This window comes from Cyprinodon variegatus, unplaced genomic scaffold (assembly GCF_000732505.1).
Source record: "Cyprinodon variegatus isolate N-32 unplaced genomic scaffold, C_variegatus-1.0 Scaffold296, whole genome shotgun sequence".
NCBI lineage: Eukaryota > Metazoa > Chordata > Actinopteri > Cyprinodontiformes > Cyprinodontidae > Cyprinodon > Cyprinodon variegatus.
The window spans coordinates 652,746-676,878 of record NW_015150749.1 but is presented as its reverse complement, the minus strand read 5'-3'; the positions used below and the strand labels follow the sequence as shown (position 1 = coordinate 676,878).

Genomic DNA, 24,133 nt, shown 5'->3' with positions numbered 1-24,133 from the left:
TGTGACAAAACCGGGAAAGGCAACAGAAGGGCCCTTCCACAGGGGCCCATTACCAACAAGGAGAGAGGTTGAGGTTGGGTCCAGATAAAGCTGAGCAGCTGGCAAGGGATGAATTTAAAATACAGCCCCGGAAATCGACCTGAAACCATGCTCGGTGGAGTTGAAAGTCTGAAAACAATAGAAATGGAATATAAAAGTTAAATATATATATATATATGTATATATACTCATACCCTGTATATAGCTAGCTCTTACTCATAGAAAACATATTTATTGTGCAGGAATAAGGTCTTAGCTCTGTTACATTGGTAGCCAAGTAATGACATTTCTTGTCAAGATCCACCTTGTATTTTTTGTGAAATGACACAAAACAGTCTATAACCTTAATGTCATTAGGAAAGTAGATTCAAAATGAATTTTTGTATTCAAAATGTTTAAAAGACCGATATACAAAATTTAGCTTTCGGATCCTCAAATGTACTCTGATGTAAAATGTAGCATGGATTGTTTTGTTATGCTGCTAGATGTTTTGTATTTTCTCTTTTTTAAATTGATTTTACATATTTTATTTTTTTTATAAAGAAGACATAAAATTGCCAATTTCTTTTCTCTTTTTTGTAGAAACAAATGGAAAACCCCAAAGCCAAGAGATATTAGTGTGACTCAGTAATCCTTTCTGCTAATAAGCACTTTGTTGGAGAAACTTTACTGCATCCTGGTGTGTAGCCAGAAGTTTTTTATCAGTTCATAAAACATAGTTCACCAGGCTGACCTCTGAACATGTATTTGCGCATGCTTTGTTTGAGGACCTGGTATAACTTGCTTCCAGGATGAGCCACAAAGGAGTGGTACATTGTGCAACTAAAAACAAGCGACAGAAAGACACCTGCTCCAACAGAGTGGCTCATGACAGCCTCGCCTGCTTGGCTTTCGGATATCAAGAGAGAACAAGAAATTCTTCCTTTGTGGAATCTGAATCTAGAAAACAGCCTGCGTACTTCTTTCAGTAAGTCTGACAACAGCAAACTAATCTTTCTTATTTATCTAAAGTGCCTGTGATCTCTGAAGAAGGAAAAGGTATGCTGGTCGGATCAGTTTGCTGTCAAGTTATTGTGGAGACTTGACTCAGTTTAATTAGCGATTAAAGAGTAAAACCTGTTTTCAAAGAGAATTTACTGTTGCAAATAAAATATGTGACTGACTTCAGGGCTGAAACTTCCCTGTTAAAACGAATTATACTTATCAACACTATCTTAACAAGTAGAATCAGTAAAAGGTTAAAATGTTTATTAGAGCTCTTTGGTTTTATATGATTTCAGCTTATGAATTCTCTTTATATAAAGTTTGATGTTTCATTTAGATGTATATAAGGCAGCATATTACAAAGTCAGTGGTAAACATTAAAGACCTTTTTATCAAACTCTGGGAAATGGAGGCATTGTGGCTGAAGATTTAGATTGTAAAGACTTTCTCACTGAAGTCTACTGAACATGTTCACTGCTTGTGTGACTTCACATGCTTCTTCTCTTTTAGCACCATTTCATCAATGCAGGTTTATCTCCTCAGGCTTCAGCGACAGCTCAGTCACACCACCACATTAACATATTTAGGAACTTTTATATAAATATTTACCATTTGAACTAATTCTGTGTTCAGATTTAGATAAACAGTTTAAATGATTATAAAATCTTGTCTTTTCATGTCAGGAACTATTATTTCTGCAGTGTAAACGTTGTGCAGGTTTCTGCAATTAGATATTGAGCAGATGGCAGGAAAAAAAAATCTTCTACGCCATCTGGTGGGGAAAAGGGATATTGCGTTCTAAAAATCATTTACTGTAATGTACAGGACAAAATCCAAATGTTTTCACACAGATTCAAGTTCTCTAAAGAAAGTTCATATCGTTTTAACCCTTTAAATACATTTTATTAATCCTAAAGAGCTTTATTCATTTAATAGCAATCAACTATAAACAACATATAGTTCTTTCTGCAAAGTAAAAATTGACAGACACCATCACCTCATATCAGTATACCGGTATATCATATAATAAAATGGGTCCAGCAGTAATCATTTCAGGAATTTCATTTAAAAACTAATTGTTGTATAAAATGGACACACATAGTGCTTTTGTTTGGGCATTTACCTCTGAGGAGAAGCATGCAGTGCAGAAATCACTGCAAGATAATATAGTTCAAAGAGATTTTTTCCAGATGATCAAGGACTTTAAATTCAAAGAGTTTGCCTTAAGGAGAGCAGCTTTAAGAAATCCTGGACTATCTCCTCCTACAGAGTGAGCTACAGAATATCGTTGCTGATAGTGTGAAGTTGGTTAGCATTAGTAGCAGTTGGGTATAAACACATCTTCACAGTCTTGGGAGAAGACAGACAGAAAAGGAGGCACTTCTGTGATGGAAAAACAAGAACAGGCTGATATTCTGCAGGGAGAACAATGATCAAAGCAGAAGACTGGTGCAAAAATAATTTTGTCTGAGGATGACTCATTTCAACTCTGATTAATTTGGAAATCCAGTCTAATGTGGAGCAACGTGTGATACATCCAGATCTATTCCATGTTCTTAGTAGGTTCTCCTCCAAGGTGGTGGATTTTTGGCCAAGACACCTTTCATAAAAAAATATGTATAGGTTTAAAACGTATTTGGTGATGATCGGTTTTTTTTACAGCTCGCTGGAGAACTATTTATAAGAGGTGGGTCCGTGATCTGTGCATCAATATTTTGGACACCCCTCAGATAAGTGTAACATATCACAATTAATAAAGAAATCATTACTCTTCTCTGCTTATACACAAACCAATAATACATTTTAAAAATGTAGCAGTTTAACATCTTTTATAAATCCATTTTAAAAAGTGGAACACGCGGAAGCTGCAGAGTTAAATCTATTCAGCTACAGTACCTTAGACTTAGACAGACTTTATTGTAATTTTGTACACATGGAGTGTATACAAAAATATTTTTTTAGTACAGCTCTCAAGACATTTTCATTTTTAAAGTGCAAAGTAAAGTAAATCTTTAGGTCTGTTTTTAAAAAATCTATGACTTTTCTTATTTCCTACTCTAATAACTAGGCTTTAATTTGATGTATTTATTTGATAAAAATCTCAAACGTTTATGTCATAGAGCATAATTATTGTGTTACTGCAAATGTTTGCCCATAGCTCTATAGTTTTCTCACATGCAGATCACTAAATACGTAAAGCACCACACACACAATAAGAAAAACATTAAATTGTAAAATTATTGAAACCAGACAGTTAAGAGTACCCAAACTTTATTAAGAAACAATGTAATAAAATGTTGTTATAAAAGATTTGATCATTTGAAACGTTTTTAAGATAAGGCCAGATCAACCTTAAATTAAAACAAATAATTTCCTTTTTTTTAAAAGCAAAAAAGGTCTTTAGTAAAGCTGATTGCTAATTAATAGGTGTGAAGATTTGAAAGTTGGTGCATTATAAATATATGCCATATCAGAGGTGAGGAACCCTAAATATGCTCTGACTAAATATGCTCTTAAAGGTTCATAGAGAATCAGTCAGAAGTTTGGATACACATTTTTTTTTTGTTTTTATTATAGCTTAGATTTACTGCTGCCACTGGGAATTTCTCCAACACTTAAAATAATTTTAGGTGAAGCTTATTAATGCCAAGAAATTTTAAAGCCCCCCCAAAAAGGGGATAAATAGATATAAACTGGAATATAAAGTATCTTCTGGTTTGTTTTACAAATTTCTGTTTACAACGAAGATCTATAAGCATTTGCATCACAGAAATGATGCTCTCGTTCTCTACAATGTACAAATGAATAAAAATATAGAAAATCTACAGAGTGAGAAAGCTGTGCCTTAACTTTTGACTTGTAGTTTAATGAAGATCTGCCCCAAAAAAGTCGATGATTACATGTAAGAAGTAACTTCAGACTCTTTCTAAAGCAACAGAAAGTAAGGATCTCGTTCCACTCAGCTGTCTTTGTATAAAAAAAAATGAAGTTATTTTTATTCACTGAACAGAAACAACCTGAAATGATAGTTATTTTACAGGGTTATTACAACATAATAAAACTTTATCTTTGGACTGTTTTGAAATTTGTGCAACTAAAAAAACATGGATTGTTAATTTTTTTTTTTTTTAAGAAAGTAATTTCCTAATATTTCTTAAAGAATATATGAGTTTTCTAAATATCCACACATGTTTAAAAACCATTAATATAGTTATGTTAAGATTTGACTTTTATCATTCTGCATATTCATTTTGTAGGTCTAACCTCATGCTTTCTGTGAGCAGCTGTGTAGATGGAAGTGCCGTTCTCTGGCTTTGAGCTCACCTTCATCATCTTGGCCTTCGTCATCTTCTCCCTCTTCAGTCTGGCCTCAGTCTGCATCCAGCCGGAAGAACTCCCCACGGGTAAACACCACCTACTGCAGTCGAAGAAATACACAGCAAATTGTAACCCTTCTAATGCTATTTATGATGATATTCCTTCCAGAAGACACTGCGTATAAAGGGAAGAAGACACATCAACAAGTTAAGAAGAAGCAGAGAGAGATCTCCAAACAGGCTCTACAGAAGCCTTAGAGCCACCAATTGAAATCAGCTTAAACAGGAACTGAACATAATCAGTGCCTTGTCTTTTGGCGTACTGCAGATGATCCACTGAAAATGGATAAAACTCTTAGAAATGTTTGTTGGATTTCCCCAGCATGTCTTCAACAGGGCTTTTCAATACTTTGTACATGACATAGACTTTTCCACTTTTCTGTTTTTCAAGCACATACCAAACATACAAAAATTCAGGTGTAACCTTCAGAACACCTGGAGAAATGCTGATTGAGATCACTTTATAATGTTAGGAGAAAGTCTGGCTCCTCGGATGTGAAATGAGAAAAAAAAGAAAAAGATAAAACTACTGGAAAAGCTGTGATCAGTTATATTCAAAAACACATCATGCAGTCTAAGATCATATACTGCAAAATGTATCTAAACATAAGAAAATGTTTATTTTGTGTGTTGGGTCTTCATTTGAGTAAAATATATATCCAGTCCCTTTATCTTAAAACAAAGAGCAGGTAAGGAAAATTGTCTACCAATGAAACCACGATTTTTTTCCATTAAAATAAGCTATTTATTTATATGTAAATAAGATAATGGATTTGATTTATTTGTATTTCTAATTTTAAGTTGAAAAACTTTTTTTCATTAGTATATCATTTTACCCACCTAATCAAACCAAGTGCAAAAACGTACATTTTAATGAAAATGTTCTTTTGGTTCCCTTTTGCAGTGTATATGTTTGCAGAGGTTCTTGTTCATTTACAACTTTACTTTTCCTTGTTTTTCTGACATTTATGACTCTAATCTTCTTAAACTGTCTTAAAGGAAAACCAACATAAATGATCAGCTCCTCTGAAAAAGGTTCTGGGTGATAGTTTAATAGGATAAAAACAGTTTAAACAGTTTTTATTACTTCAGTTTTAAGGGACATATTATTGGAGAGCTATAGAGATCCATTAAGAGCCCTTGAAAAATTGTCTGGAGAAGCCAAATGTCTGAGTTTGGATTTAAAAAAACGAGTGACTTTTGGCCCCTTGAGCCCATATGTGTTGTCCTGCTGGTGATCAAACTTTGCTCCCTGTTGAGTTTGCCCTTTGACCTTTGAGCTCTCCATCATTCCTCCAGAGTTAGGCGTCTAGCTGCCGACAGAGCCAGGAGGAGAGGCGCTGTGACAGAGACAGAGCTAATTATGCTGTTGTTTTGAAACTGCAGGGAGAAAATTCATCTCCAGCTCAGCATAGGTGTTTTTCGTGATTCTGTTTGTGTGAAATCTGCTGTGGTCCAAACTTTAGCCGTTGTGTATTGGGAGTTTGCTGCTGTTGATGTGCATAAAGCTTCATTGGGCTCTTCACTGGGCAATTAGAGATAAAGGGTTTTAAGAGTAATTAAGCCCTAGCAAGCTGCAGGCCCTCATTAACACTGACGACCTTGTGGCATGACAACAGAAGCTGCTATCAATCTAACGATGGACAACGAACAGACCCATCAGACCACAATCGACACTCGCACACAGACTGAGGGCCGACACCCAAAAGCACCCAGACATTATGGAACATCAGTTCTTACAATCATCATACCATCAGAACTGCTACTTCACTTTCTGTGAAAATAAAATGTAAAAATGGCAGCTATACAGAAATATTCTATGGTGTAACTTCTCTAGATTTCAATCCCACCTCATCTCTATCAGCACTGACTGCTGTGGTTCAGGGAAATTGTGCTTTTCTCAATAATGGAGCTTAATATGCTGCCATCCCTATGTTAACTTGAAGAAGCAAACATAAAAGCTTAAAGATCTAAAAAAAAAAAATAAAAATAAAAATAAAAACTTCCAGAGCGGTTGAGCTGACATTCAGTTAGACACAGTTCTCTGGAAGGTTTTCTAATTTAATCCATTTTCATCCACAATCTTTTTTACATATATTTTATGTGATAAACACACAACTTATGGCATAGATTGAAAAAGAATGAATTGTGTTTTGTTTTGTGTTTTTTTATTTCAAATAAAGACCTGTAAAGCAACATATAGGGCATAGGGCTTTGAATCCTGAGATTGGGAGTTCGATCACCCACTCCCCCAGACTGACACTCTGGGTCCCTGAGCAAGACCCTTAACCCCACACTGCCCCCCAGGCACCGCACAATGGCAGCCCACTGCTCTCCAAGGGGATGGGTTAAATGCATCTCCAATGTGAGATCAATAATGTTCAATTTATTTATTTATATTCTGCATATTTTCAAGCTCCCCACGTCAATACCTTTGCTGCATTAGAGCTGACATTCTTTCACCACCTTCTTTTCACATCTAGAAACTTTTCTGCGCAGCCTTTTATTCTCACATGTGAACAGGCTTCCTAGGCTGAATGTTTGAGGTTTGTCCCTCTGTCTTTCCCAGCTTCTAACCCCACTTAGCTCCATTTCTCCTGAACGAGAGCCACCCCACAGAATGATTCTGCCACCCCCATGGTTCGGTTGGGGATGATGTGTTCAGGCTCATGTGAAAGGCCTGTTCTCTGACAAACATAGCATTTTACATGTTGACTAGAGCAGCTTCTTCTTCGAATTGTCTGCAGTAAAGTGAATATGGTACATCTGGTGGTGTAATGAGGGTTTTCTGACAATAATAGCTTTATTTACACTCTTCATAATAGAATTTTTGTACCAACCATCCTGTCAATATATTCTCCAGTCTGATCTGCTGGTTCCTTGGTTCCCAACAAACCTCTGAGACCTTCTCAGATGTTGATGTTGGATTTGTACCAAGATTGAATCAAACACAGGAGGGTTCTATTTAAAGTGCCTTTTCAGGGAAGCTCATTTGTATTTAGGTGGATCTGTGTCAAAGGGGGTAATGCATATGAATGCCATACTTTTATAAGTAAGAAAATTGAAATCATTCTATATTTTTCCTTTAACTCTACCATGTTTTCCTGGTCTTCAAATGCAAAATAAAATAAAGGTTATGGTAGGAAAAAGTTTAAGCGCTTTAAATATTTTCTAGCAAAGCTCTTCATATGGGTAGGATGTTTCCTGGAGTGATTTTATGATGCACTGTTTTTCTAGACCTGCTTTATCAGAGAGGAAGCTCCTTATCTGTGGATCCTGGCCGGGTCGATGGCAGAGGAAGCATAAAGTGAAGTTTCCAATGCGGTCGTAAAGATCACAGCTGCTACGAAGGCCGTGACGGTTGTAATGTTCACACCCAGAGGAGCTGTACAGTCAGACTCTTTCCTGTGTTACATCCTCTTTAAAATGCTCCTGTGACTGCAGCCAAAAATGAAAATGAGGAAATTAAAACATTTCAGACAGATAATTACTTTTGAAATCTGAAATAAAGAGTATGTTATTTATTTTTGTAAAATATTTCTTTTGATTTACTTTGCAGTTAGCAGTTGTTGGATTTCTTTGGCTTAGCTGAATATCAGAAGTTGTTTGCAATCAAATACTAATGTGGACGTGTAGTTTCAAGCGCAGAGAAAAGTTGTAAACTGGAACAAATATTTGTTTAATCTTTATGGTGGATATATAGTATAGTAGCCCATGTAGGCTACCACAGATTCTCAACAGCTGCACTCATCAGCTTGACTTTTGTTTAACACCTTTCAGCCATGTTGAAAATGTAGCACTTCCTAGCAAATAATAGGATTTTTCACATTTTTTCTAAAGTAGGATTCTATGTGAAAGTATTCAGGAGTCAGTATCTTACCTGCAGTAGATAGCTATTTCAACAACCTCAGTTTAGAAAAACTAAAACAAACTTCTGAGAGTCAATCGTAAGGCTACTATAAGTGGTTCTGATTCCAATGAGAAGAATAAGTGGAATAGTTCTATTGGTATCATGTTGTTGTATATATATATATATATATATATATATATATATATATGAGTTGCTTTAAATATTCAGATTATGCAATCTGTGCTCAAATTGACAGACATCAATGCCTATCTAGATGGAAACGCTGTAAGTTAAGAAATCTTTCCTGATTTTTTTAAACCAAGTTAATTTGAACTGTGATGTACTGCAGGTGATGTTGAGCTCAGAAAGCAAAAAGCTATAGATGTGGAAATGTCACCAACAATCTGTCAGGCTTAGAACAAAAGGACCCAGTATTCAATGTGGAAAGAGAGTTAGATTTAACAAAACATTTATTTGAGACGGAACTGCAGAGAACATCATGAAGATGTTCTCTGCAGTTCCTAAGACAGGAAGCGGAGAACACAGGTTAGTGACCTCATCAATCTGACGGAGGATGATAATGAATGCGTGAGTCACTAACCTGTTTTTAAAGTTCAGTCTGCGTCCAGAGGATGAGGTTGGTTCCAGCCATTCGGTTGCTTGCGAGACCCGGCAGAAGCAGCCCATAGAGTCCCAGACGCTGAAGTCCCTGATGTTGCAGGACAAACAGGAGATCAGAACCGAGCAGATGAAGGAAGGCAGGATAATCTAGAGCAGGGGTGGGCAATTCCAGTTCCTGGGGGCCGGTATCCTGCAACTTTTAGATCCATCCTTGGTCCAACACACCTGAATCAAATGTCTGAGTTACCTCCTCAGTATGCAGTCGGTTCCTGCAGAGTCCTCCCAATTATCTGAGTACTTGATTCAGGTGCGTTGAACCCAAGGCACATCTAAAAGTTGCAGGATACCGGCCCCCAGGAACTGGAATTGCCCACCCCTGATCTAGAGGGTGTAGCCAAAGCCGGTGTCGAAAAAGTGCCCTGGAGTCCGGGCCAGAAAATCAGAGATGCGCAGAGGTACCAAAGGGAAATCCAGGATGGTGTCAGGAATCACAAGACAGATCAGGCAAACAGATCAGAATGCTTGCAGGCCAGCTAAGAGGTCCACACCCAGAACGGGTAATCGGAAACACGCAGGTACACTAGAGAACTCTCACCAAAGGCTTGAATAGTCTGGCACTGATGACTGGTGTAAATGCTGGTTAAATAGAGACTGAAGCAGGTGGATCAGATTAATTGTAATGAGATGCTGGGCTAAGCTAATAGGGTGAATGAAATAAGTAATCAGGCCCATCATCAATGCCAAGATCATGACACTAACTGTATCAAGTCAGGTTATGTTAGCTAATAAAGGTACTCAATAAGCCTTTATCAGCTGTATTTTGGAAGGCTGTTGCTATACATTCAAAAACACTGGATGCTCAGTGCTATATCTGTGATTGATTTACTGCATCATAAGCCATCAAACGGTAGTACAATTTATTACTAAAGCCATAAGTTCCTCTTATACTTCACACTCCACAAATAAAAAAATACAAATACTTTGTTCCCTTACTTCAGAAAAATTTTGGGTATCTATACTTTACTGGAGTAATAAATTTTTAGACAACTTTTTATTCTACTGACATTTTTTTGCATTATCTTTACTTTCTATTCCTTAGATTTTCAAAATAGACTCACTGATTTTGTTTCATTTAAGCTCATTTTCGTTATTTTGGTATTAAAAAAAAACTGCAGAATAATTTGTCTAATTGAATAATTAATTTGTCTTATCCCAACAATTTATTTCTTTGTTGTTGGACTCAGTACTGCACCAAAATAAATAGTTTTTCAAGATGATGCAAAGTTAAATATGACACAGTTACTGTTAGTTATAAAACTCAAAAAATTAAGTATAAGTGTTTTAAACAGTAGGATTTATGCTTCTACTGGAGTAATAAACATTAATACTTTTGACACCTCTGTTGGAATTTGAGCTTATGGTTCCTGAGAGACTTGGAAACTCAAAGCTGCTATTCTAACAACAGGGAGCACAAGAGTTCACCTTCCCTATTGGAACTAAAAATTTGTACATTTGATTATAAATGGAGATCATAAAATAGTTAAGCTCTTTTAGCAATAAATATACTCTAATGCCAAGGTAACCCAGTAGAGCCTAAACCATGAAATAATTGTCAGATAAGTATTTTTTAACTGAAGCTGTCATTGAAAGATTTTAAAAATTAACTAAAATAGTTATATGTTTAATTTCTGATACATTAGGCATCCTCATTTATTTTATTATAGATTTTCTATTCACTGCAGGTGTCTGATTGTATAGGTAAGGTCTTTAAACAACAAAAATATTGCTAAAGATGTAGAGTCTCAAAAATAAAATAGCAAATATGATACAGTTAGTGTTACAGGGTTTGTTTTTTTTAATTAAAGGGTAATGACACATTTTTGCCAAGAGTTTAACATAATTTGCTAAAAAAAAAAAAGAAAGAAAAAAAAATAGAGAAAAAATCTGTATTTTTTAAGGATTTCATTACGATTTTGTTTTGTTTTTTTTTTAGATAACACAAAACGTTTGGGGATTTGGCTTGACAGGTTTAGGTAATTCTAATTCAGGTAAGCAAAGTTTAGATGAGGTCATTTTGGACTGATCTTATCCTTTCCCAGTGTAGATGCATGGAAGGTTTGGAAAAAGACCTAATGACCCAAAGATATATCTTATACACTTAAGGTTCCTTTTAAGAAAAATGTGATGTTATCTTCAGATTGCAGTCATACCAAACTCCCCCAAAAAAAGGTTTTGTGAAAGGTTACCCTTCCTTTTGTGCTGTGCCTCTCTGTTGCAGGGTGTTTGAGCAGGCTGGGTAATCCTCGTAAAGGCGTATAATCCCCAGGAAGAGCAAATATTACAACATGCTTTAATTGCTCACACAGAAAACCTGGTGGGAGAATTTTGTACGTTTGTCTCGATTCTGTTTTGAAGAGCAGACAGACAGAAGCTGAGAGAGACTTGGGGAAGCAGAGATCTGGCAGTGGGTCCAAGGCAGTGAATACCGGGTGGCTCTGAATGACAATTGAGGCCAAATTAGCATATTCAGATTGGGAAAATAAAAGTTCTTTAAAAGACAATGGCAGCTTATATGCAAAGAGAGATGGCCAAAGACACAAACTACATACCTCAGCGGAGTGTTTGCAGCAGGATCAGTACATGTACATGAGTGTTTGTCTCTGTGTGAACTGACCCAAACCATGAGGAATCTCTGCCGTTCCAGGATGCATTTTTGCAAACACAATAAAGCAATAAAAGTGAGGCCTCACACAAAGACACCATGCTTATAAGAAAAAACACGATTTAAGCAAGAACAAAATCCAAACTTTGTCGTTTGACTTTTGACGTCAAAGAGAGTTGATGGTCCAGATGCTTGTTCAAAGTCTCTGACTGTTATGAGCCATGTGGTCCATTAGTGTCCTGCTGCTTTTCTAATCCTCATTCACATGTAATGGCTGACATTTCATCTTAATGTGTTAATTCATTAGCCGGGTGCTGAATGGTGAGTCTCAGTCCACAGAGACAGTCGTAAGCAGACACGATAATGAGTCCCCACACAAACGGCACTGAATTAAAGCAAAATAAAATCCCTCTGCCATTCCTCCAACCTAAAACACTGGCTGAGAAAGGCTTTGTTGAAGATTTATTCCAGTGATCTTGCCAAACAATTTCTAAGTGGGGAAATTATTTATGAATTTTTGATCTAATATTTTTAAAAGATCAGGCAGTAATTGTCCTTTGCACTGTATTTATTTTAATCTATATATGCCATCACATTCATTTTATATATCTGGAAATGTTTATCCTGTAAAAATGGCTTTAGATGTAATAGGGCCTATGTTAGGTCCTGTGAAAACCTATTCCCCAATCTATAGTTTTCACAATGTTGAAGATCAAGTAGCTAATTAAAAATATCTGACAAACATAACGCAATGAAATCCAAAAAGAACATTTTAGATCATGATTTCATTTTTAAGAGGAAAAGTTATCGAATCAACTTGCCAAATGTAGTTCCCTCTAAAGGTAATTGGTTGTGTCTCCATCGTTAGCAGCCTCTCCCATTTAACTCTGGAATGTTTTAAATCCCTGAAATTTTGTCCCACTCTTCTGTGCAGAACTGTTTTGTCTCATTTTTGTCACACCAGAGGATGTTGTGTTTTAGCAGCCTGTTACAGGTTATGCTACGTCATCTCAAAATGATCAAAGTGCAAACATTGACCTGGCTACACAAACAGCTGGATTTTGTTAGACACTGGGTTTTTTTTTAGCTGTTTAGAGGTAGCTCTGTTGCTTTTGGATTATTGCATGAGGTTGGCTGGATGTTTTTTTTCTACAGAACCTCTGTGAGAAAGCAGAACTCATGGTTATCTCATTCACAGCAGGTTGTTTAGGTCCTGGAAAAGCAAAGCAACCATGGACCAGAACCATGTTTTACAGTTGGTAGGTTGCTATTACTGACTTTACACCCCAATGCAATGTTACATATCCTCTAAAAAGTCCAACATTTGGTTCTGGTCACGTAACATTTTTGCGAAAGTCCTGGTGAGAATGAGCACTGGAAAAACGATCTAGAAATAAGTCAACATTTCTTAAATTAACTGTATTTACCCTTAATTTGAGTAGGTAGATAAGATGATTTGCCAATGGAATGAGTATTTTTTCTCTATAAATAAGATAATTAGATAATATGCACTTGAAATAAGACAATGCAATTCTTTTTCCTTATTTTAAATGTAAATTGTCTTATTCCATAGGCAAAGGGTCTCACTTACCTCCCCAATACAAGAACAAATGCACTTATTTTAATAAAAAATTACTTTACTACTACTTTACTACTTTAGATTTAGATGGTTTCCCATGTTAAAAAGGCATTTGTTGTATTTTTGATAAGCGGTTGCATTGCTCCCATGGAGGCAATAATGCTTCAGATGTTTTTGTTTCACCTTCATGATGATCTTTAATGCATTCTTGGAGCAGTTTTCGAAGGCTGAACTCCTGGTAAAGTTCAAAATTTGTGGTTAATGGCTCTCACAGGAAAGACAAGTTTATTTGCATAGCACAATTCAGTACAAAGACAAAATAAAAAATAAATAAATGGAAAATAAAAGCTGTTGGAGATAAAAGCAGGGAGAAAAGAAATAAAACAGTTGGACCACAATCTTAAATTCATTTAATTCAAGGTTGAATATGTTTCTAATCTGGCCTTGTATTGATTACTGTTGGGGAAAATATGTTGCTTAGAGATACGGCAGGAATCAGTATGGGTCTCACTTGAAAATGTAACTTAATGTGCTATATTTTCTTATGAGGGGAGCAGTTACCTTTTCCATTTTTTTTCTTACCTAGATTTGTGTTTCTAGCTCACTTTTCAAACTGAACAACATCACCATCTTCTATTTCTTCAGCTTATCTTTGTGTAAGATTGAAAATGTTTTGATGTAAAACACTCAAGCAGGACTAAAAAAGCCAAAGGAGATAATGCATTGTATTTTTAACAGAACTGTAAATAAACTAAATAAAATTACAACAGTCTGCTGGATCACATGAAGTAAGCCTGTTTTTAAGGAACAGCAGAAACTGGGAGCAACTGAACTATCCCAACACAAGAATTTTCCAAACAGCAGACAGTCGGAGACATTAGATAACATCTCAGACAGACATTAGTCTTCGTTGGCTAATTGGGTTGTGCAACAGATCTCTGAATTTCATTAAGTTGGGCTCCAAAACGATGCAAAAGGCCAACCCCCCCCAACAAAAAAACTGCACCACCCCACCCCAGATGTGTGTCCTCATTAATGCGGGGGAAGGGGAGAACCAGAGGGATCTGGTTCATGAAGGACCTGCTACTTTCAGCTCCAGCTTCTTAAACCCCAGTGGTGATAAATCCACTCTGCCTGCCTCTTCCGCCCTCTTTGAATATATCAATCACTCACATGCAAAATGCAGCACAAGGCTGTGCACTGAGCAGTTAGGGTGCAGGGAACAAGGGGGTGCTTCCTGTCACTAGAGTTACTCTCTACATGTGGGGTCAATATGTGCAGTGCTTGAGTGTGTGTGCTAGAGTGCGAGTGTGTGTCAAGAGTAGAGATGGAGGGGTGGCTGCAGTCAGGGTGCACCCCTCCCTTTTATGGGCTGTATAAAATAGATGGGGGGAATGCACCTTTGCCACTTTGCCAAGAAAGGACACAACTCTACGTTTGCAGGATCTAAAGACTCTTCTTGGATCTCCTGATAGGTTCTGGGAAAGAGAGACTCTTTTTTGCTGGATCTACTCCCTTTGGAGGACTAAAGCAGTTGGGGGGGAAAAAAAGAAGGACACTGCAATATCAGTGGATCCAGGAATCAGAACCAGAGGAAGTTTCCAAGCTTTTGGGAAATTATCAAAACTGCTGCCTGACCATGAAGGTTTTTAACTTGTTTTACCTGCTACTGCTGCTTACAGCTCTAGTAGCACCTGCGTTTGCAGCCAGACCAGGTAAGAATCTTCACCTGGACACTAAATCTGTCTTTAGCTTTTTGTTGATCTACTTTGTAATCCTACAGTATCAAACAGCTAAAAGCTTAATTTGAATATCAGATATAAATGGGTAAAAAAAAAAAAAAAGAGAAAACATTCATTTAAATACAAATGTTAACATTTAAAGTAAAAACTGATTGAAACTTTCTTACTTAATATTTTACTTATTGTGCATAGACCGTTCCACGGCAGGTAACCTAGCAACCAAATTAATGGCTTCAGCAAGGTACTAACTGATAATTAAATTTCAAATATCTCAACAAAATAGCTGTGTGAAACTGAAAGTACAAAAAAGTGAATACATAATAAAATAATAAATAAAACAAAGCGAGGGCCAGTTACATTTTCTGCGGGAAAACATTAATTCCCTTCATGTTTGAAGTTCGTATCCGCCTGGTTATCATATGCGCCGTATTTAAAAAAACACCTTCGCTTTGAATTCTGATACATTCATCCCAGCACGAACTTCTCTTGGAAGAGTTATAGATCATTCTAACCCTCGAATCTATTTCTAATTAATTTCCCCCATATTATTTTATCATTTTATTTTTTTTTCTCATTAAATCTCGAGCAGTTCTTTCATCTTTTCGCGGGAAAACCATGTATTTATGAGTATTTAGGAGAATAAGGTTGTGATCGGAACTCATGTGATGATGATGGAGGTCAGAGTTGGTTGGAGGAAGGAGGGGATGACTGCCAGGCCATACCACGGGGACGACCTCTTGTTTCCCCCCCGGGCTTGAAGGCACTCCGGCGGGCTTTTGTTAATCACGGTGTTAAAACTCCATGCAAATGCTCCAGCTCCATTAACATGACATGGAGCAGCAGCCTTGGCTTCAGGCGCTTCTTTTAGAAACAGATCGGGGAGGGGGGGTCGTAAAGTCATCCAGCCGTTTATCTCCTTCCTGAGCTCTGCCTCTTGCAGTCTGTGAACCACGGGGCTTAAAGTGGATTTATTGGGGAAGTTTAAAAATAATCAGGTGTTAGGTCTCTCTTCCAGTTTGTCCCAGGTGTTGTTAAATTACTCCACACAGTAAAACAGTTGCAAGAGCTCCAGAGGGATTCATTTTATGGCATGCTCAAACTCCCAGCACTACCAGAGGAAACAGAACAGTTTTTTACTAAATTTATCAGAAATTAGGCTGGAATAAAATTGGACCAGCATGGATATTTTTGACAAATTTAATCTTTTTTTTTTCCTTGTCAAAAACAACCCTCACTTTTAATCCTGTTTAGATTCCAAAGAATCTATAAAGATAAAACAACTTAATTATTAGCTACTTTGCACACAAAAAATAACTTGTTCGACTCAACATTGGATAAGAAACATGATTTTCCAGTTTGTAGGGATGTTGTAATAAGGGGAAAAAAAATCCGTAATGAAATGAGAAGGAGAAAAATATCCATTAAATGTTCATAGACTTTTTGACACAAGATTGGCTAGAAAAACTTTTTTTTTTCATACCAAGGGGAATGAAAGAAAAGACTGAATTTTCTCAAACTGGCTTCGGGAAAAAGTAGGATAACTTATGGCATTTTTAAACTTAATAATTATCTAACTTCTCTTTATGGTTAATTTTAAATTAATCTTTTTTTTTGGGCCAAAAGGAGGCCCTATAAGTCACTTGGCAGGCTCATCAACAAGATGTCTGTCAAGTTATTAGTAGGATTAAAAATTATAGCATTCACATAAAAAAAATAACATTAATTAGAAGCTATCATGCTTAACTTATCATTTGTACTCAAGGCATGTTTTCACATTTTCTCTATAAATAGTTTTGACTTGATGTCTTAAATGTAACCTGTCTTTGTTTCAGATTTCTTGAATCTGCGGAGGAAATACCACCGACACCACTGTCCACACAGACGGTGCATGCCTCTTCACTCAAGGGTCCCTTTCCCCTGAGGTAGGATGCGTTTCTGTGTGAATGGAGGCCATAAACTGAGCTACAAGCTGTATGATGCATGGAACAAAGCCAGGTTTACAGGACAAGCAGGTGGCAGTTAAGAGGGTGCCTGTGATTAGTAGCAGGGCTGTAGGTTCATGCAGAACAAGGGAGCATGGAGGGAAAGGCTGAGACATAAATCCTAGTAATGATGAACAGGAATGCTTTAATGGCAGGGGGTGTTAGGACAGAGAGGGGAGGGGCAGCATTGCAGGTGATTTCTGTTCATTTGTTTTGAACTTGTTGATGAAGTCATCTCAGCAGGACAGTAAAAGTGTTTTATTTTTTGTCTTTTTAATCGTAGGAGGTGAAAACTCTCCTGAGGAGTGAGCTATGGCTATGATTCCTGGCTGCGTGGGTTGAACACCCTGGATGGATCCCAGAGTCAAGACAGATGGACACAAGAGGTGGAGAGAAAAACCTGGGATTCCATGAAAGCCCCACTCAAAGACTGCAATGACTCTGGAAGGCAGCAATGAGAACTTCAAAGCCAACCTCACATCAAATAGGACAGAGAACTGTCAATCAGGACAAAGTTTAAACCATGAAACATTATTACACCTCAGTGGTCACAGATGTGAGAGCATGGACTTGAAAGCTCCGCCCTCTAATCACATTTCAGAAGCAGGGGAGCGAGCCGCCGAGGGAGAAGATTTATAAAGAATGTTCAGAGATAAAAGCTGCAGACCAAAGAGCGCAATGAATCTTTTAACGTGTTTTTAATGTATGCACTTCAGCTGTTATTTGATTTACATTTCAACCGTTTTTTAATAAAATTGTACAGGAGTAACATTAATCTTACTTTGCGTTTGTGGTGGTGACGGTGGCTCAGGTAAAATAGAAAAACACTGATATTCATCTTCTTTGATTTTTTTTTCATATTCTCACATTTCAACAACAATGACAGGTAAGCACAGAGTAAACACTAAAATGACCAACTTTATTTTTAATTAGAGATGTAGAGGAATGTCTCTACCATTTTGCACATCTTGACTGATATATTTACAAATTTTTCTTACAAATGAACATAAACTTATTCATATTAGGTAGAAAGCTTTGTGAACATCAATTTTCAGAGATTCCCAATTGGATTTAGGCTTGGACCTAGACTGCACCATTTAAACACAGTAATATCTCTTGATGTAAATGATTGCACTATAGCTCTCACTTTACTCCTGGAAAATGAATCTCATCTGATTCTAAAGTCTTCTAATTGCTGCAGCAGCTTTTTCTTACATTCTTCTGTATAAAAAAAACAAATCCCACACCATGATGCTGCCATCACCGTGTTTCATGTTTTATTTAGGATGATCTTCGTTGATAGCTTTTCACAATATTTCCCTGAGCAAGACCCTTAACCCCACACTGCTCCCAGGGCACCGCACAATGGCAGCCCACTGCTCCCCAAGGGGATGGGTTAAATGCAGAAAGTTCATTTCCTTGGGCTGTGTAATGGCAATAGAAGCTGGGGAAAGAATCTTCAACCTCTAATGTTTCTAAAGAGCATTGAAGGTTGAAGAGAGGTTGAAGATTTATCCTGAGAACATGTTACAAAGAGGTGCTGGTTTTTTATTTACAACACTTTCTGAGGGTAGTTAATTGCACTATTATTATTTTGAGTGTGATAAAATAAAGAGGGACGAATACTTTTACATGCTACCCTTTTCAGATTTTTATTAAGAAAGTAATTAAATAGGAAAACCCATAATTATCTCTCAACTTTACAAATCTTCACATATAGCATTTATCACATAAAATCCTGTTAACCTACAATTAAGTTTCTGATTTTATCAAGTGAAATTCTGAACAGTTTTAAACAGTATGGAAACAACTCAGAGGCACTGAACATGGCAACTAAACATAAAATATTAAAAGGTAAAGGCCTGCATTTTAAAGTTGTTATTTTATCTAATAAAAGCACTAAACACCTGTAAGATATTTGCATTTCTATCTGTGCTGGAGCAGCATGGGAACAGAGTCGTAAAGGCCGAGCTCCCTGTTGGGTTACGGACGCCAGAATCACAAGAACAACAGGGAGCAAACTCCACGGCTTCTAGTGGCTGCCTCAATGAGGGGAATTTAACAAAGAGTACATGAACCACAGCAGCAAATCAAAACATGGTACTTGAGATTGTAATGATATAAATGTTCATGTTAAGACTAAATGAATAAGAAAATCAGTATTTTATTGAAACAGAATGAATGGGTAAGAAACAATCTGATAAAACAGGACATTAACCCCACTTGCTTGACCCAGATAAATGATAACCCCTCTGTCCTTTGTTCAGTTGATTTTACTGCTCTTTTTCTCTCAGAGGAACCAAAGCTAAAGCATACATGGGTCAGTGAAGCTTGTAGCACAGTGATAAAAACCCTGTCACCTCTGATCTGTGACCCATGACTCCACCTCCTCCCTTTTACCTCCCATTCTCTTCACAATCTCCTCCAGTCTCAGCTACCACCTCCTCCATCTCAGGTGTGGAGGCCATTGCGGAGCCGGCTCAGTCTGCGTAAACAGGTGCATTTGCTCATGTCTTCCACTGGAGCAGTAAACTGATCTTTCTCCTGAGTGTTGGAGGCTTTCATCAGCTGGCTGACATGAAAGGCAAAGGCAGGAGTGAGCTTAGTGTTGAGCAGTCAGGTTGAGCAGCCTCTTGCTCAGCAATGCGTTGTGCTGTTTCAGGTACTCTATCAGGTCAGCCTGCTTCTCCACCACCTCCTCAAGACTATTTGAGCCTCTGTGACAAAAGGAAGAGAAGGAGAGGCTCAGATGATTGGTCAGCAGGGGGAGCTCATGGTGACCAAATGCTGGACAGCTTTTCTTTGGACTTGAAAGGCTTTTCTACTCATTTTTCTGTCCAGCTCTTTCACAACCACTCTCATCTTAATTGTCAGAACACCTGTTATAGTCCTTGCAGGTGCTGGAATACTATTTTGTCTGCAGTTTTTCAAGGTTTCGATTAACAAATGAGATCTAACTGGGGTTTAATAACAGGCAGCCTAGACCCTTTTTAAAGAAGAAGTCCGGTCACATTCAGAATAGAAACCTCTGAAAGTACTTTAAATATGAAATTATTATATATTGTTCAATAAACGATAAGGGTTGTAATTAAGAGCAATTTAATTTGAAAGTGCTTCACTGGAGGCGTCCATGTTTTTCAAAGAACACAACTGCCACCTACCGGTTTGTGACGTCACGGTGCGGTATCGGCTGTTGAGCAAGTCCCAGTGCTGTATCTGGTGTTTGTCACAACGCGCTATTATTAACATCATCTTGAAAACATTCCTCTTTGAAATGTTGGCTACAAATTACGTGTTTTTCTCTGGCCAGAAGTTCAATGGCAAATCCTCCCTTTTCAAGTTGGCAATCCAGCGACAAACCCGTGGTGGATCATGAATTGGAAAGGTGAAATGACTTTTTCTTTTCACTTTTGCCCGATGTATTCCAACATCCAACTGCCATGCACATGGACATTGTCAGATTAACTATAGCTCCAGTGAATTTCAATGGGGAAGTCCTCTGGAAATCTTAATTGTTGTTGATTGCAGATGTGTCCAGTAGCTTCAATTGATTTTGCTTGTAAAGCGGGGAGAATGGCTCTATGCTTACTGCACCGTGACGTCACTGCCTGAAGATCTCAGGAATGAGGTGTTACTATATTTGGGCAAAAATGTCCGGTCCCGGACTCAGTTATCACAACGAAAATTGTTGTCTTTATTTTTGTACTTATTAAAAAGGGAAAGCTAAATTCATTAAATTCATTGAATCATTGCGAATGTATTATCTTTAGGTATAGATAATGACCCATAGGTTATTCCTTGCTGACCAGACTTTTCCTTTAAACATACCTGTTTAACATATTTTTAGATATTTACACCATCACTATAATAATATAATCTATTATAGAGGCCCTTTACACAGGAAGGGTAAATAGGTAAAGACATAAAAATGTTCAATAACAAAATGCTGGTCAAATGAAGAAAAAAACAAAAAATTATAATATTACTCTATTGCATTTCATAGCCACCAGATTCCCTCTCTAAGTAGGCTGGTTAAGTTTTTTTGCAGAATATATCAACTCTGGTGCTGCAACTACCGATTATTTTTCTAACTGATTAATCTGTTGATTTCTTTTTTTTATTAACCACCAGATATCAAAAGCTTCCTTAATGGAGATATTCTACTGAATTAAGACAGGGGAAAATAACATTTTATCCGTCAATATGCTCTATCGGGAACTCGTTGAGTGGAAAAAGTTTATTTTTTATCTTAAATGCTACATTTTTTTCCCCCCGCACAATCTTGGTATAATTACTGCTGTAAGTGGGTTGCTCTTTCAGCTAAAGCCGTGTTTCAGAGTCTCTGTACTCCAGTTAATGATTAATCGATAAATAAAGATTATTTCAATAAGTCATTAATCAAAATTGATATGATCAATTGTTTCAGTGTAATCATCTCAAGTAGATCCAAATATTCCCATTAAAATGCCAGATTTCTAAAAAAAGATAAATTTAAAGGGGTCACAGAATGATTATATGGGGTATTTGGTGCTGGTCCTTAAGGTCTCTGAATAGAGTGTGTAACATTGGTTGGGCTAAACATTGCATATTTGCTGTTCTATGAGCCCTAATGCAAGCCTGGCTAAAAGCCCTAGAATGAAACGACAGGTTTTCTTCCTTTTATGGTATGATCATGAATATTTATATGAGCTGTGCGCTGATTGGTTGGTTTACAACAAGCGAAGCTGCTGAGCAAAGACGCATCATAGCAACAAGCACTCACTCACTGAAACATCGAAACTGTTGATATGGTAGGGTGACCAGACGTCCTCTTTTTGCAGGATATGTCCTACTTTTCCTACCTAGAAAATTGTAGGTGTGTTTCGAAATTAATGTTTCGAAACACACCAGGCACTCGAACTGAGCCGGAGCTCCGGGGCTGGTCCGGGAAGCCCAGCGGGCAGGGAGCCAGCGGGAGGACGGAGCGACCGAACCCGACCCGGTCACGGTAGCCTGGACACAGGCAGCCCAATGCTTTCCTCCCTCCTGCCTTACCGGCCCCCAGCCCCCCTCCTCCGGCTGAGCACGGGAGGCTCATGGCTCTCTGCTGAGGTCCAGCCAGCAGCCCAGCAGTTGACAATTCATTCTTTTGATTCCTTACACCTTAGTTCCCAACATCTGAGGAACATCTTTGGAGAGCCTCCCTCTAATTCATCTGTTCTTAATATAATATGGGTAATCTGTAGTGTTTCAGCTCATAAGTTATATTGAAACTGAAATAAAATCTGATTCCTCTTGGTCTTAACCTTCGACATCTAAATCTTTGTGTTGAATCTTGGAGAAATCTAAAAGTTTGCAGGGAAATAATCCCGACACTGGCAGATAATTTTTCTGTGGGTTTAATCTATGCGTTGGCACACCTGAAGCCGGTCTCAGTGGCCAAGCTTGTTACAGTGTAGGTGTGCGAGTGTTCCTCTTGGCTCACGTCCGGCGCAGCTCGCTCTCTGTTGAACTGCATCACCTTGACTGCAAAACACACAACAGACACATATAAGCTTCAGGTAGTGATCTAAGCAGATAAAGCAGGTTAATGTGAGGTTTCCAGCCAGGTGTGAAACTTCACACATTTATCTCTTTGTTTTCCATCTGGCCTTCTTTAAATCACACATGAAGTGTCACATCCTACACCCATGAGCTGCTGTATTCTGCTCTTAACCCTCTAAGCTTGACAACCAGAGCATCCACCTTAACAGATGGGGTGTGACTTGCAGCAAGTTGTGGGAAAAACTTTAGAATAAATATATTGACACTGTTGCTCCCAACCTTGATAACATAAGGTGGTGTGGCTTATGGGCAAACGTGTGAGGAAGGTCGGTGGGAGTCACTGGTGGGTTTTGATAAGATTCAAGTGCCATTAGCCAGAGGAAACAGTCAGACAAGTTCTAAGAGAACGTTATCTTTTCTTTGGCTAAAGTTCAGCATCCACACTCACACACAATCTAAAGAAATACTGCACATTCCTGCATAATGAGGCCCTAAATCTGTGTGAGGGTGTTTGTGTGTGTAAATAAAGCTGCGGCGGGCAAGTACTTGAGGGAGAGAAAGAATGCTAAGAGCAGAGATTAGGGAAAGAAGAAGAGTAAAACCAGAAGGGGTTAAGATTATACAGGTTTTTTTTTTTTGCTCAACTAGTCAAAATAAATTTTAAAATATTCATCAGTGTAGGTTATTTTTTATTTTAGGAGTTCATAATAAAATAGAAAGCTTTATCTAATTGTAAAAGTACATTCTAAGCATTCATGAATGTTTATTCCTAGGACCTCTAATAGGACAGAAATCCGACATATGGTTCTCACAGTCTTCCGCTAAACGAAGGGAGACACATTTCTGATAAGGATTTGAAAATAACACTAGGATGGATTCTGTGTTTGGAGACCAAACAGTCTAAGGAAGTCATTGCTGGCTTCATAGAAAGGTCATAAAGCCGATAAACTTTTCCACTCATTCCACTGGAACCACATTGCAATTCAATAGATAGAACATTTCTGGAAAAGGGTAAGCAATCTAAAGTCTATAGCAGCTTTCCCACTTTAAACAATGTTTTTTGACCCGCTAACAATAGGCTTTTGGCTCTTTTTTCCCCATTTCACCAAAAAGCAGAGTCTGACTCCTTGCTAGCACGCCACTGTCCCCCACCACTGTGTGTCTGATGATGGCATCACGCTGAGTGAGCTTTCATGATGTCGACAGTGCGATGGGAATCAGGGAAGTTAATAATGGAGAGCAACATGGATGCTCTTTTATCTGTCTGAATCCCTCCCAACAGTGCTGCTCCATGTTTATTGAATGTAAACAGAGTTATTTTGGCTTGTTAGATTAGACATGGCTGGCGTGGTGTGTTGAGGTCCTTACGTTGCGCTAAATGGTATCATGAAAATCAGCAGGTCAAACCGGGTCTGGTTTTTCCCACAGCATGCCGATCAGAGCCGAGTCAATTTTAATCCTGGTTGCTTGTTGAGTCTTTGACCCGGGTTAGACCCGCTTCAATTAGGTTTTTCGGCCAGTTTGAAAGGGGTATATGATTTCAGGTTTCTGTAGAAACAGGGTAGCAGTGAATTTACTCAGCTTGTGGACACCTGGGGATTGTTAAATAGTGAGGTCTGCAGAGAGGTTTGCCTCCTACAGGCTTTTGGCAGCTGATTATTTAAACGTGTTTCATCTAAAATGTATGATTATATATCCTGTGAATCCAAATAAAGCCTTCCAGTTTTTCCCACCTGTGTTCTACACCATTTTCTCTATTGATGCTTTTATTTAA

At 37.8% G+C, this 24,133-nt stretch overlaps 2 protein-coding genes and 1 long non-coding RNA gene across 4 annotated transcripts in view; 2 read left to right on the top strand and 1 right to left on the bottom strand.

The window, feature by feature from the left end:
* The first annotated feature begins 714 nt into the window (after positions 1-714).
* Positions 715-6,624, top strand: LOC107090468. Its single transcript, XR_001481479.1, has 3 exons — positions 715-1,006; positions 4,281-4,427; positions 4,510-6,624. It is a non-coding gene; the product is annotated as an uncharacterized LOC107090468 (long non-coding RNA).
* Positions 6,625-14,388: 7,764 nt separating this feature from the next.
* Positions 14,389-17,605, top strand: apela (apelin receptor early endogenous ligand). Its single transcript, XM_015383837.1, has 3 exons — positions 14,389-14,827; positions 16,687-16,776; positions 17,120-17,605. The coding sequence occupies exons 1-2, from the start codon at positions 14,752-14,754 to the stop codon at positions 16,773-16,775; spliced, it is 165 nt and encodes a 54-aa protein (XP_015239323.1). The 5' UTR covers positions 14,389-14,751; the 3' UTR covers position 16,776; positions 17,120-17,605.
* A 135-nt stretch (positions 17,606-17,740) lies between these two features.
* tmem192 (transmembrane protein 192) overlaps positions 17,741-24,133 on the bottom strand; it is an 18,541-nt gene continuing 12,148 nt past the window's right edge. For both annotated transcript variants that reach the window (XM_015383835.1, XM_015383836.1), the window contains exons 5-6: positions 22,236-22,341; positions 17,741-19,553 (exon numbers count right to left, since the gene is read on the bottom strand). In XM_015383835.1, coding sequence (XP_015239321.1) covers positions 19,439-19,553; positions 22,236-22,341 — 221 coding nt within the window. In that variant the 3' untranslated portion in view covers positions 17,741-19,438. The remainder of the gene's footprint in view (positions 19,554-22,235; positions 22,342-24,133) is intronic.